Source organism: Phyllobates terribilis, unplaced genomic scaffold (assembly GCF_046119375.1).
Source record: "Phyllobates terribilis strain yellow unplaced genomic scaffold, ASM4611937v1 Scaffold_130__1_contigs__length_5004896, whole genome shotgun sequence".
In the NCBI taxonomy this organism is placed as follows: domain Eukaryota; kingdom Metazoa; phylum Chordata; class Amphibia; order Anura; family Dendrobatidae; genus Phyllobates; species Phyllobates terribilis.
The window spans coordinates 2,917,058-2,931,112 of record NW_027362890.1 but is presented as its reverse complement, the minus strand read 5'-3'; the positions used below and the strand labels follow the sequence as shown (position 1 = coordinate 2,931,112).

The window sequence follows — 14,055 nt, the reverse complement described above, 5'->3', positions numbered from 1 at the left end:
ACGGTGCGGTGTAGTTCAGGGTCTTTACTGGTGGCAAAGGTAGACCCTCCCGGGAGTACTGGCTAGCGATCGGGGCCTGGTCAGTCCGTGAGCAGATAGGATCTCCCCCGGCCAGGCGGAGTTGTAGGCCTCCCCAACTTATTGTACTCTCCCTGGCTACCTTGCTAGAAGCGGGTAAAAGTAGCCCACGTCCCTGAGTGTACCGTGTGGTGCTCACCTGTATGGCCGGTGACTCGGGGCCTTCTGGTAGCCTCCGCTCCACAACGGCGGTGCTGGTCCCTTGCGTGTGACCGTGCCTTCGGGTTTCTTGGCCAGAGGACCTGAAATCCCCTGCCGGTCGGTTTCTGCTGCTGGGTATGGATCAGTCCCCACTGCCTCGGACTCCGTGTCCGGTGAGATCTCTTCAGTCAGGACGAGCTCTACAGCTTCTAGTCTCTGACCCCTTTTATCACTGCTCCCACATAGCTCCTGATCTTGCTCTCCCTGTATCTGCTCCACTCCAGACCAGACTGTGTCTCTGTCTGGGACTCCTCTTCTTCTCCTCTAACCCCGCCTCAGCCCCAGTTTATATAGGGGACTGGGCAGGAAGTGTTGCATGCTTAGGGTTCCTGACCAGGAGACCTCCCACCTGCTCTCAGACGTAATATTGCTATTACTGTGGTAACCAGACCCCTGGGGTGCCACATTCCCCCCTAGTAAAATTTAGTACTCCGGGACTAAACATATTTTTGAAAACATAACAGGGTATAAACAGGAACAATACAATAAGGGAAAACACGTTAGGGCGGTCACAGCGTGTCCGCAACCGGGTGCAGTTTTTGAAGCAATAAGGGTGTCCATTTCACCAAAGAACAGGGAGCCGTAACCAGGTGGGGGTCTGTCCTACCCCGAGTCTTTAGCAGTCTTAGTCCATTCCTGGGTTACGCTCCAAACATATATACAAAGAATTCCTGTTAATCCACAAAAGACACCTATAAAATAACTGGAAAAACATAATTATTTACAAGCAACAGTAAACAGGTAAATACCAATAAAACAGTCTGAACACTTTAGATCCTCCAACGTACTGGCAACTGGCCTCTAGTGGCCCTAGTAGACCTACAGAGCTTACTGACCGGTCCTAAGCTACAGGGTGTAGGAGCTGTCAAAGGTAAGCTGGGCAGCTGTCTACGGGTTCTTTGGCTCACTAGGGGCACGGCAGGCTCACTATAAGCAGAGGGTCGATTCTTCTGGTCTGCTTGTGTGGGGTCTTCTGCCTCCTGGACCGGCTGCTCTTCCAGCTCTACCTGTTTTTCCGTAGGCACTTGGGATGCTGGCTGGAGGAAGGTGAGGACGGGTACCACAACAGCGCCATTTACTTGTGTCCAAGACCGAGGGAAGTCTCCGAGTACAGTACTGACCATTTCTTCCCTTTCCTCTGCGGGTCGAGGGTTTTCTTGATCTTCTTCAGGGTTTCGTAGCTGCTCGGGACACTTCTTCAGGTGATCTCGGGAGACAATGGCTGTGGTTTCTCCTCCATCCTTACTGATTGTGCAGATTTTTGGGTTTTCATGGCTTGATGGCAGTACGGTGTACGGGTCCTTCTCCCACTGGTCGTCCAACTTGTGGAGCCGTCTCTTCCTTTTCAAGACCTGCTCTCCAGGTACCAGGGGAACAGCGGGAGCATACTGGTTGTAAGTCTTCTCCTGTCTTTCTCTTGCTTGACAGAGACTTCGCTCAACGCTCTCCTGTACTTTCCGGTACTGCTGCTGCCTCTCTGTGTCCCAGTCTCCTTCTGGTGAAGTGTCCTCGGGTGTCAGGACTCCCATATCCAGATCAACAGGCAGCTTACCAGGTCTTCCTCTCATTAGGTAAGCCGGGGTACAGTTGGTAGAACCTACAGGGATGTGGTTGTATAGGTCCACCAGATCAGGCAGTTTCTCAGGCCACAGACTGCGTTCTTCCAGGGGCAACGTTTTCAGAAGGTCTATCACCACCTGGTTCATCTTCTCGCAGAGTCCATTGGTTTGTGGATGATAGGGTGTTGTTCTTATCTTCCGGCAGCCATACAGAGTGCAGAACTCCTGGAAGACTTCCGCTTCAAAGGCAGGTCCCTGGTCCGTCAGCACCTGCTCTGGGTATCCGTGTGGACGGCAGAAGTGCTGCTGAAAGGCTCTAGCTGCTGTTTGAGCCGTTAAGTCCTTGACGGGGACTACAACCAAGAACCGGGAGTAGTGATCCACGAGGGTTAACGCATAGACGTAGCCACTTCTGCTGGGGGTCAGTTTTACATGATCCAAGGCTACCAGTTCCAACGGCTGCCTGGTGACGATGGACTGCAGGGGAGTCTTCTGACTGGCACGGTCCTTCCTTCTTAGGTTGCATGGGCCACAGTCTCTGCACCACCTCTCGATGGTTCCTCTCATGCCTACCCAGTGGAACCGCCCGCGCAGCAGGAACTCCAGCTTCTTCCATCCGAAGTGCCCAGCTCCGTCGTGGTATGCCTCCAGTACCATAGCCGCGTCTCTTCTTGGCACCACTACTTGCCAGATCAGTTCATGCGTCCGGGAGTTAACCATTCTACGGCACAACTTCCCCTTGTAAAGGAACAGTCGACTCTTCTCAGCCCACAGTTGCTTGGTTTCCTCCGGAGCGTCTGGGTCAAGGCGAGCATCTGGCTGAGTCAGCATCTCCTTCACCAGTCGGACGGCGGGGTCACTGTCTTGCGTTTCCGCCCAGTTGTAATGAGGTAAGGGGTTGAACGTAGCGGATTGCTTACCCCTTACACGGTGGGAATACTGGATAGTCCCATGACGGTGGAACGCGGGGAGTTCAACTTCTTCCAGTTCCTCTGGATCTTCCCCTACGTCCGGTAGGTTTGGCATTCTGGACAAAGCATCTGCGTTGGTATTGGAACGTCCTGCCCGGTATTTGATCGTGAATTCATAGTTGGACAGGCGGGCCATCCATCTCTGCTCCAGGGCACCGAGTCTTGCAGTGTCCAGGTGTGTCAACGGGTTGTTATCCGTGTACACGGTGAACCGGGAAGAGGCGAGGTAGTGCTTAAAGTGTTCGGTGACTGCCCACACCACTGCCAGGAACTCTAGCTTGAATGAGCTGTAATTCTCAGGGTTTCTTTCGGTGGGTCGCAGTTTTCGGCTGGCGTAAGCAATTACCCATTCTCTCCCCTGCTGGATCTGGGACAGTACGGCTCCTAGCCCGATGTTACTTGCGTCGGTGTAGAGGATAAAGGGCTAGCTGTAATCAGGGTATGCCAGGATTTCATCCCCCGTGAGGGCCATCTTCAGCTGGCGGAAGGACTCTTCTTCCAGCTTCTCCCATCTGAAGGGCGGCTTCTGGTTCTTGGCCTTCCTGGACTGGCCTATCAGGAGGTCCTGCATAGGAGCTGCCTTTTTGGTGAAACCGGGAATGAATCTTCGGTAGTAGCCTACCAACCCGAGGAACTGCCGCACTTCCCTTACGCTGGAGGGTCTTGGCCATTCCTTAATCGCGGTGATCTTATCAGGGTCGGGAGCCACTCCGTCAGCACTCACCACGTGTCCCAGGTACTGCACTTTTGGTTTTAGCAGGTGACACTTCGACGGTTTCATCTTCAGACCGTATTTTGCCAGGGCTTCAAACACTTCCGCCAGGTGTTTCAGGTGGTCCTCGTAGGTTTTGGAATAAACTATAACATCGTCCAGGTACAGCAGGACCGTCTCAAAGTTCCGGTGTCCCAGACAGCATTCCATCAATCGTTGGAAGGTTCCTGGTGCGTTGCAAAGTCCGAACGGCATGCAGGTAAACTCGCTAAGTCCCATCGGGGTGGTGAATGCGGTCTTCTCCCGGTCCGCCTCTGCTACAGGAACCTGCCAGTACCCACTAGTGAGATCCAAAGTGGAGAAGAAGTTAGCAGATTTTAAAGCAGCCAAAGACTCCTCTATCCTTGGTAAGGGGTACGCATCTTTGTGTGTGATACGGTTGATTTTCCGGTAGTCTACACACATTCTCATGGTGTTGTCTTTTTTTTTTAACCAAGACTAGTGGAGCTGCCCAGGGACTACAGCTATCCCTGATTACCCCAGCCTCCTTCATGTCTCTAAGCATCCCCTTGGCGTGTTGGTAGTGTGCAGGGGGTACGGGTCGGTATCTCTCCTTTATGGGAGGATGGTCTCCCGTGGGGATATGGTGTTCTACCCCCTTTACTCGCCCGAAGTCTAACGGGTGTTTACTAAACACTCTCTCGTACTCTTGAACCACCCGATAGACTCCCTGTTTCTGGTGTGAGGGAGTGGAGTCAGTACCCAAATGTAGTTGCTGACACCAGTCCTCCATTTGTTGCTTAGAGCCGTTACCTTCCTCTGGTTGAGATGGAGGCAAGGGTTCCACGGCCTGTACAGAATTCTGGTTTATGGTGAACAATTTGGCTAGCGTGGCATACCGGGGCAGGTGTACTTCTCTCTCCCCGATATTTATGATGCGAACGGGCACCCTCCCATGGCGTACATCGACCACCCCCCGTGCTGTCAAAATGGTGGGCCTACTGTCTGAGTAGACTGGTTCCACCATTGCCTGGTAATCTCTACCTCTCAGACCAATAGCTGCCCGGCACCAAATCATCATTTCACTTTTCGGGGGCATGGCAATAGGGAAAGGGTCACACATTCTCACGCTACCAATCTCACCACCGGAGAGTTCCACCTGTTGCCGTCGCATCAGTGCCCGGATCTCTTTTTGGAGCACTCGCTGCTGGCCGGAGCTGGCGTTCTTGGCAACCTGCTGTAAAATGAGAATCACCTCTGCAAGACAATTTTCAATCACATTAGTTCCTAGAGTTATCTTTGGGTGACTCTCGCGCTTGTCAATGTCCACAATGATCAGTCCCTGTGCTGCCAGTTCGACTTTACCGATTTTAATGGTCATCTCTTTAAATCCGATCTGTGGCACGGGCTGACCATTGCTGGCGATGATACTCAAGTCGTCGTCAGGGTAGCGGGTTATATCCGAGTCATTCCAGTACTGCTTGAAGAGCACGTACGGGATGGTGGTGACCTGTGACCCGGTGTCCAGTAGGGCACTCATAGGAATGCCATCCAGTACCACAGGCAAGACTGGACGTCCTCCCACGTATTTGTCACGCCAGTTCGATGGGCCTGGTGATCTTATTCCTAGGGGTTGGCCCTCTACCCCAGGTTGTGCCAGTTTAAAGGACAGTACCTTGCCATATGTCCGGGTTGATTGCAGCGGCGGCAGATGGGTTGTCCGTCCTCGTTGTATCGGTCGCTGGGTTTTCCTCTGGCCGGTGGGGTCCTCCTTGGTCGGCGCCACGGGATGTCCTCCGGTCCGGATGCCAGCTGGATCTTCCCTGGAGTAGAAACCTGTAAAGACTGCACAGTTCGGGTTAGCGCAGCAACGCTTTTAGTTAGCTCTTGGACCTGATGGTGCAGGTCTGTAGCCGGGTCATTGTTTAAAGCCTGCGCATCAGCTCCCACAGGCCCTGCCGACAAGGGCGCCGTCTCCTGGTGGTAAGTGGTAGTAGGGCGTCTGTGGGTCACAGCGCCACCTGGTGCCGGTTCTCGGAGCACCCGGATGGCTCTGTCCTTGAACTGTGCAAAGTCCAGATGAGGGTCCTGTAAGGCCATTGCCCGCAACTGGGTTCGGTGGGCATTGCATTGTAGACCCTCTATAAATTGTTCAGTCAACAGCTTGTCTTCGTTTCCCACGCCGTCAGGGTCGGCCTGCTTAATGGCTCTCAGGGTCTCTTGTAGGTTTAGTGCATAGTCCCTTATATTCTCATGTGCTCGCTGCTTGCACCCGTAGAATCTAAGCTTGATCTCGGCTGAGGTACGGGTATCAAAGGTGTCCTTCAGCCGGGCTAGTATCTCTGCGACAGTCCTCCTCCTCCCGAGTGGCCAGGACTTTACCTCCCTTTGGGCTGCCCCTGTTAATTGAGCCACCAGGATGCTCACTTTTTGCTCCTCTGTGAGGGGGTACACCTGGAAGAGGCTATCCAGCCTTTCTCTGAAGTCATTTAGGGTATGTGACTCCCCTGAGTACTGGGGTAGCCAGGCTGCCCCCGTGATATAGGGCATAGTGAAAGGCATGACCGCAGCAGCGGTGGCGCTGGCGGTGGCTGTGGCAGTGAAGCTCTCCTCTGTATCCGACATCCTCCTCCCCCCTAGTGGACCGTGGCCTACCTTGCGATGATCCTCTTCCGTAGGCCGCGGCTCCGCAGTGGATCGTCAGGGTTGAGGACCTTCCGTCGCGCTCCTGTGACGTCGGCGTCTGCTGGGCTCCTTCCAGGACCTTACGCAACGTCCGGACGTGAGGCGGAGCTTCAGTTCTCGCGCGCTTTCGGAGTCCACGCCCCTCTTCTTCCCGCGCGGCATCCTCAAGATGGCGTCCAATGGCGGGAAAACTCCACGGATGGCGGGAAGAAGGCAGAAGATGGCGTCGGATGGCGGGAAAACTCCACGGATGGCGCGAAGAAGGCAGAAGATGGCGTCGGATGGCGGGAATCCTCACCACAGGTAAGTTTAACAGTCCCTTTTTTTTTCAGGCACGCAGTACCCGGTGGTTGCGGGCACGAGATCCTGCCGACTACGCCAAAGTTGACGCGCCCCCTGGGCCTCTGTTGTGTAGCGTTGCGCACGCGGGGACTACCCGGAGCCGGATCTGATAGGGGTAGTAGTCCTCGTGGCGACGATCCGGTCCGTGCCCAGGGTGTCAAACCAAGTGGCAGAATTTAGTAGAAGATGTTATAGTGTTCGACTACGCCACCCGTTGAATGCGGTTATGAAGCCGCCGCTGCAGGGCAGACCGCTGAGGCCGGTGGTACAGTTGTGCAGCGTGGATAGTATAACCCCCAACGGGAGGGGTATGGCCTCAGGGCAGCGGACGTGGATGATGGGGATAGCAGAATTGCACGCAGGCACCAGGAACCACTCAGAGACGGTGCGGTGTAGTTCAGGGTCTTTACTGGTGGCAAAGGTAGACCCTCCCGGGAGTACTGGCTAGCGATCGGGGCCTGGTCAGTCCGTGAGCAGATAGGATCTCCCCCGGCCAGGCGGAGTTGTAGGCCTCCCCAACTTATTGTACTCTCCCTGGCTACCTTGCTAGAAGCGGGTAAAAGTAGCCCACGTCCCTGAGTGTACCGTGTGGTGCTCACCCGTATGGCCGGTGACTCGGGGCCTTCTGGTAGCCTCCGCTCCACAACGGCGGTGCTGGTCCCTTGCGTGTGACCGTGCCTTCGGGTTTCTTGGCCAGAGGACCTGAAATCCCCTGCCGGTCGGTTTCTGCTGCTGGGTATGGATCAGTCCCCACTGCCTCGGACTCCGTGTCCGGTGAGATCTCCTCAGTCAGGACGAGCTCTACAGCTTCTAGTCTCTGACCCCTTTTATCACTGCTCCCACATAGCTCCTGATCTTGCTCTCCCTGTATCTGCTCCACTCCAGACCAGACTGTGTCTCTGTCTGGGACTCCTCTTCTTCTCCTCTAACCCCGCCTCAGCCCCAGTTTATATAGGGGAAGTTCTTCCCCTCCCAGGACTGGGCAGGAAGTGTTGCATGCTTAGGGTTCCTGACCAGGAGACCTCCCACCTGCTCTCAGACGTAATATTGCTATTACTGTGGTAACCAGACCCCTGGGGTGCCACAACTGCACCAGCAGAATAGTGAGTGCAGCTCTGGAGTATAATACAGGATGTAACTCAGAATCAGTAATGTAATGTATGTACACAGTGACTGCACCAGCAGAATAGTGAGTGCAGCTCTGGAGTATAATACAGAATGTAAATCAGGATCAGTAATATAATGTATGTACACAGTGACTGCACCAGCAGAATAGTGAGTGCAGCTCTGGAGTATAATACAGGATGTAATTCAGGATCAGTAATGTAATGTATGTACATTGTGACTGCACCAGCAGAATAGTGAGTGCAGCTCTGGAGTATAATACAGGATGTAACTCAGGATCAGTAATGTAATGTATGTACACAGTGACTGCACCAGCAGAATAGTGAGTGCAGCTCTGGAGTATAATACAGAATGTAACTCAGGATCGGTAATGTAATGTATGTCCACAGTGACTGCACCAGCAGAATAGTGAGTGCAGCTCTGGAGTATAATACAGGATGTAACTCAGGATCAGTACAGGATCAGTAATGTAATGTATGTACACAGTGACTGCACCAGCTGAATAGTGAGTGCAGCTCTGGAGTATAATACAGGGTGTAACTTAGAATCAGTTATGTAATGTATGTATACAGTGACTGCACCAGCAGAATAGTGAGTGCAGCTCTGGAGTATAATACAGGTTGTAACTCAGGATCAGTAATGTAATGTATGTACACAGTGACTGCACCAGCAGAATAGTGAGTGCAGCTCTGGAGTATAATACAGAATGTAAATCAGGATCAGTAATAAAATGTATGTACACAGTGACTGCACCAGCAGAATAGTGAGTGCAGCTCTGGAGTATAATACAGGATGTAATTCAGGATCAGTAATGTAATGTATGTACATTGACGCGCCCCCTGGGCCAGTGCTGTAGGGGATACCCGGAGCCGGATCTGTATGGGGGTAGTAGTCCTTGTGGCGGTGACCCGGTCCGTGCCCAGGGTGTCAAACTAAGTGGCAGTCTATGGCAGTAGATGTTATTAAGTGTCGACTACGCCACCCGTTGAGTGCGGCTTTAAAGCCGCCGCTGCAGAGCAGTCCACTGAGGCCGGTGGTATATGTGCAGCAGTGATGGTATAACCCCCAACGGGAGGGGTATGGCCTCAGGGCAGCAGGTGTAGATGATGGGGGTTGTGATGATGCAGAAAGAAGATTCAGAGTCAGGAGATGCAGTTCAGGGTTTTTACTTACTGGTGTTCTTTTGGTCACTCTGGCCTTGAGTGACCACCCGAGCCGTGCTGCGTCCACCAGGTCCTGGACTCGGCCAACCCCCAGGCAATTCCGGAGCGTGGTCCTGAGCTCCTTTCTGACTCTCCCTTCCTCTGGCCGTTCCCACCAGGGATCCACTTTTGGCCGGCTCCCTCGGGTCTCTTGGTGGTCAAGCCTCCTCTGGGCTCCCTGACCCTATACTCGGTGTGCCTTTCTAGTGGATTTGGTGAGGGTCGTGGCAGATCCTGACCACGACCTCCGGTTCCTGGCTAAGGTTCGTTTTGGCCTCCGCCAGCTTGGGATCCGGTACCCTTGTCTGCCAACCCCTCACCCTTCTGTCCTTATTCTGGGATCTTGGGGTTCCTTCTTGTTTCCTCTCTGGGTCCTTCTCACTCCTCTCTCTCTCTCTGCAGGCTCTGCTCTGGAGCTGGGCCCAGCCGGAGCCACAGCTCCCTGTCAGCCCTCCTGGCTGAGCTCCTCTGCTCTGCTTCTCCTCAGGCTCTCTCTCCCTGTTCTAAGATGGTGCCCATCTTATATACTCCCTCTATGTGTGAACCCAGGTGACCAGCACCCAATGGGCTCCTAGCTTTACCCAGACTACTCCCCCTATCTGCCCCTACACTACTGGGATGTTCCACCCCCCTCCCACTCCAGCCAGGGACAGACGCTGTCGTACCTGCACATATACTGGTGGGAGTACCGTCGTTCTGTCCCCCGGAAATGGGATGTATGTAGTGCATGCAGCCTACTAGCTCAGTTCCACACACCATCCTTACCCGGGAGTGGAATACCACACCTCTGGCTTGAGGTGTAATACCCCTGTAGCAGCCGAGTCCTCAGGGTGCTACATACATTGTGACTGCACCAGCAGAATAGTGAGTGCAGCTCTGGAGTATAATACAGGATGTAACTCAGGATCAGTAATGTAATGTATGTACACAGTGACTGCACCAGCAGAATAGTGAGTGCAGCTCTGGAGTATAATACAGAATGTAACTCAGGATCGGTAATGTAATGTATGTCCACAGTGACTGCACCAGCAGAATAGTGAGTGCAGCTCTGGAGTATAATACAGGATGTAACTCAGGATCAGTACAGGATCAGTAATGTAATGTATGTACACAGTGACTGCACCAGCTGAATAGTGAGTGCAGCTCTGGAGTATAATACAGGATGTAACTCAGAATCAGTAATGTAATGTATGTACACAGTGACTGCACCAGCAGAATAGTGAGTGCAGCTCTGGAGTATAATACAGGATGTAACTCAGGATCAGTAATGTAATGTATGTACACAGTGACTGCATCAGCAGAATAGTGAGTGCAGCTCTGGAGTATAATACAGGATGTAACTCAGAATCAGTACAGGATCAGTAATGTAATGTATGTACACAGTGACTGCACCAGCAGAATAGTGAGTGCAGCTCTGGAGTATAATACAGGAGGTAACTCAGGATCAGTAAAGTAATGTATGTACACAGTGACTCCACCAGCAGAATAGTGAGTGCAGCTCTGGAGTATAATACAGGATGTAACTCAGGATCAGTAATGTAATGTATGTACACAGTGACTGCACCAGCAGAATAGTGAGTGCAGCTCTGGAGTATAATACAGGGTGTAACTCAGAATCAGTAATGTAATGTATTTATACAGTGACTGCACCAGCAGAATAGTGAGTGCAGCTCTGGAGTATAATACAGGTTGTAACTCAGGATCAGTAATGTAATGTATGTACACAGTGACTGCACCAGCAGAATAGTGAATGCAGCTCTGGAGTATAATACAGGATGTAATTCAGGATCAGTAATGTAATGTATGTACATTGTGACTGCACCAGCAGAATAGTGAGTGCAGCTCTGGAGTATAATACAGGATGTATCTCAGGATCAGTAATGTAATGTATGTACACAGTGACTGCACCAGCAGAATAGTGAGTGCAGCTCTGGAGTATAATACAGGATGTAACTCAGGATCAGTAATGTAATGTATGTACACAGTGACTGCACCAGCAGAATAGTGAGTGCAGCTCTGGAGTATAATACAGGATGTAACTCAGGATCAGTACAGGATCAGTAATGTAATGTATGTACACAGTGACTGCACCAGCTGAATAGTGAGTGCAGCTCTGGAGTATAATACAGGATGTAACTCAGGATCAGTACAGGATCAGTAATGTAATGTATGTACACAGTGACTGCACCAGCTGAATAGTGAGTGCAGCTCTGGAGTATAATACAGGATGTAACTCAGAATCAGTAATGTAATGTATGTACACAGTGACTGCACCAGCAGAATAGTGAGTGCAGCTCTGGGGTATAATACAGGATGTAACTCAGGATCAGTAATGTAATGTATGGACACAGTGACTGCACAAGCAGAATAGTGTGTGCAGCTCTGGAGTATAATACATGATGTAACTCCGGATCAGTAATGTAATGTATGTACACAGTGACTGCACCAGCAGAATAGTGAGTGCAGCTCTGGAGTATAATACAGGATGTAACTCAGGATCAGTAATGTAATGTATGTACACAGTGACTGCACCAGCAGAATAGTGAGTGCAGCTCTGGAGTATAATACAGGATATAACTCAGGATCAGTAATGTAATGTATGTACACAGTGACTGCACCTGCAGAATAGTGAGTGCAGCTCTGGAGTATAATACAGGATGTAACTCAGGATCAGTAATGTAATGTATGTACACGGTGACACCACCAGCAGAATAGTGAGTGCAGCTCTGGAGTATAATACAGGATGTAACTCAGGATCAGTAATGTAATGTATGTACACAGTGACTGCACCAGTAGAATAGTGAGTGCAGCTCTGGAGTATAATACAGGATATAACTCAGGATCAGTAATGTAATATATGTACACAGTGATTGCACCAGCAGAATAGTGAGTGCAGCTCTGGAGTATAATACAGGATGTAACTCAGGATCAGTAATGTAATGTATGTACACGGTGACACCACCAGCAGAATAGTGAGTGCAGCTCTGGAGTATAATACAGGATGTAACTCAGGATCAGTAATGTAATGTATGTACACAGTGACTGCACCAGCAGAATAGTGAGTGCAGCTCTGGAGTATAATACAGGATATAACTCAGGATCAGTAATGTAATGTATGTACACAGTGACTGCACCAGCAGAATAGTGAGTGCAGCTCTGGAGTATAATACAGGATATAACTCAGGATCAGTAATGTAATGTATGTACACAGTGACTGCACCAGCAGAATAGTGAGTGCAGCTCTGGAGTATAATACAGGATATAACTCAGGATCAGTAATGTAATGTATGTACACAGTGACTGCACCAGCAGAATAGTGAGTGCAGCTCTGGAGTATAATACAGGAGGTAACTCAGGATCAGTAATGTAATGTATGTACACGGTGACACCACCAGCAGAATAGTGAGTGCAGCTCTGGAGTATAATACAGGATGTAACTCAGGATCAGTAATGTAATGTATGTACACAGTGACTGCACCAGCAGAATAGTGAGTGCAGCTCTGGAGTATAATACAGGATGTAACTCAGGATCAGTAATGTAATGTATGTACACGGTGACTGCACCAGCAGAATAGTGAGTGCAGCTCTGGAGTATAATACAGGATGTAACTCAGGATCAGTAATGTAATGTATGTACACAGTGACTGCACCAGCAGAATAGTGAGTGCAGCTCTGGAGTATAATACAGGATGTAACTCAGGATCAGTACAGGATCATTAATGTAATGTATGTACACAGTGACTGCACCAGCAGAATAGTGAGTGCAGCTCTGGAGTATAATACAGGATGTAATTCAGGATCAGTAATGTAATGTATGTACACTGTGACTGCACCAGCAGAATAGTGAGTGCAGCTCTGGAGTATAATACAGGATGTAACTCAGGATCAGTAATGTAATGTATGTACACAGTGACTGCACCAGCAGAATAGTGAGTGCAGCTCTGGAGTATAATACAGGATGTAACTCAGGATCAGTAATGTAATGTATGTATACAGTAACTGCACCAGCAGAATAGTGAGTGCAGCTCTGGAGTATAATGCAGGATGTAACTCAGGATCAGTAATGTAATGTATGTACACAGTGACTGCACCAGCAGAATAGTGAGTGCAGCTCTGGAGTATAATACAGGATGTAACTCAGGATCAGTAATGTAATGTATGTACACAGTGACGCCACCAGCAGAACATAGATGTTGAATATCCCCCCATCTCGATGATATCACTGCAGCCTTGTTAGTTGTGTCCTCGGTTTTTAATAACAATTAATTGGTGGAATACAGTGTAAAGTTCTTATGAGAACTGATACAATAAATATTAATTTATTCCGAACAACAACTTAATTAACTCTGGTAGATCCGTGCAGCGTTTAATTTTATCATAACACTTTTCTTCATATTTTTTGTTCTCTTCTGAATTCTCGGAGTCCATTAGACACATCGCGGCTTTCCAGTCGCACTCACATATTCGTGTGGCACATACTCCTATGTACCTATTCCGATCTGCGGGAGTAACAGAAACATTTATCATTATGGACGATCCGTGGCTGAGACATGAGACAAAGGATCTGTAATCTGATTTAATAGTGAATGGAGCTGACAACAAATTTCCAGTTTATGTGAAAAGAATGAAAGAAGTTTCATAAAATACCTCAGCCGTGATAAAGCGACTTCTCGTTGACTTAATAAAGTTTAATGGCTGCCGATTCTGAATCCAATACTTCTATATCTTTCTAATAGGCTTTCAACCGATTAGTCAAACCGTTTGCACTATGAATGTGGCGTAAAACTGATATTTTGTAACTTCTGCCACTTTTTTGCCAGTTTTAATAACTTTTGATAAGTGGGTGGAGCTTAGTGGAGGGTGTGGTCGAGCACGACCTGACAAATTCATCTATAATATAATGGCGGATGCGTCCCTCTGTCTGAAGCCTTGATAGACTGCGCATGCGTGACGCGCAGTCTGGCTCCACAGAGAAGCAGGCATCCAGCCGTTACAGGTAAGAGGAGTGTATGGCGCCGGAGATCACGGTATGCGTAGACACTGAACACATACCACGATCTCCGGCGCCATACTTACATACTTACTTGACCAGGTGGAGCTTTGCCACGGCGCCTCTCTTCTGGCCGGAGACCGGGGGCGGAGTGAGGCATTGGATCGGCGCGTGCGCATAGCACTATCCG

The 14,055-nt window shown here is 50.2% G+C and overlaps 1 protein-coding gene across 1 annotated transcript in view; it reads right to left on the bottom strand.

The window, feature by feature from the left end:
* Positions 1-13,105: 13,105 nt before the first annotated feature.
* The window catches only part of LOC141203886 (acidic phospholipase A2 jerdoxin-like), a 57,374-nt gene continuing 56,424 nt past the window's right edge, over positions 13,106-14,055 (bottom strand). The window contains exon 4 of the mRNA XM_073663861.1: positions 13,106-13,374. Within this exon, the coding sequence (XP_073519962.1) occupies positions 13,190-13,374 (185 nt within the window). The 3' untranslated portion in view covers positions 13,106-13,189. The remainder of the gene's footprint in view (positions 13,375-14,055) is intronic.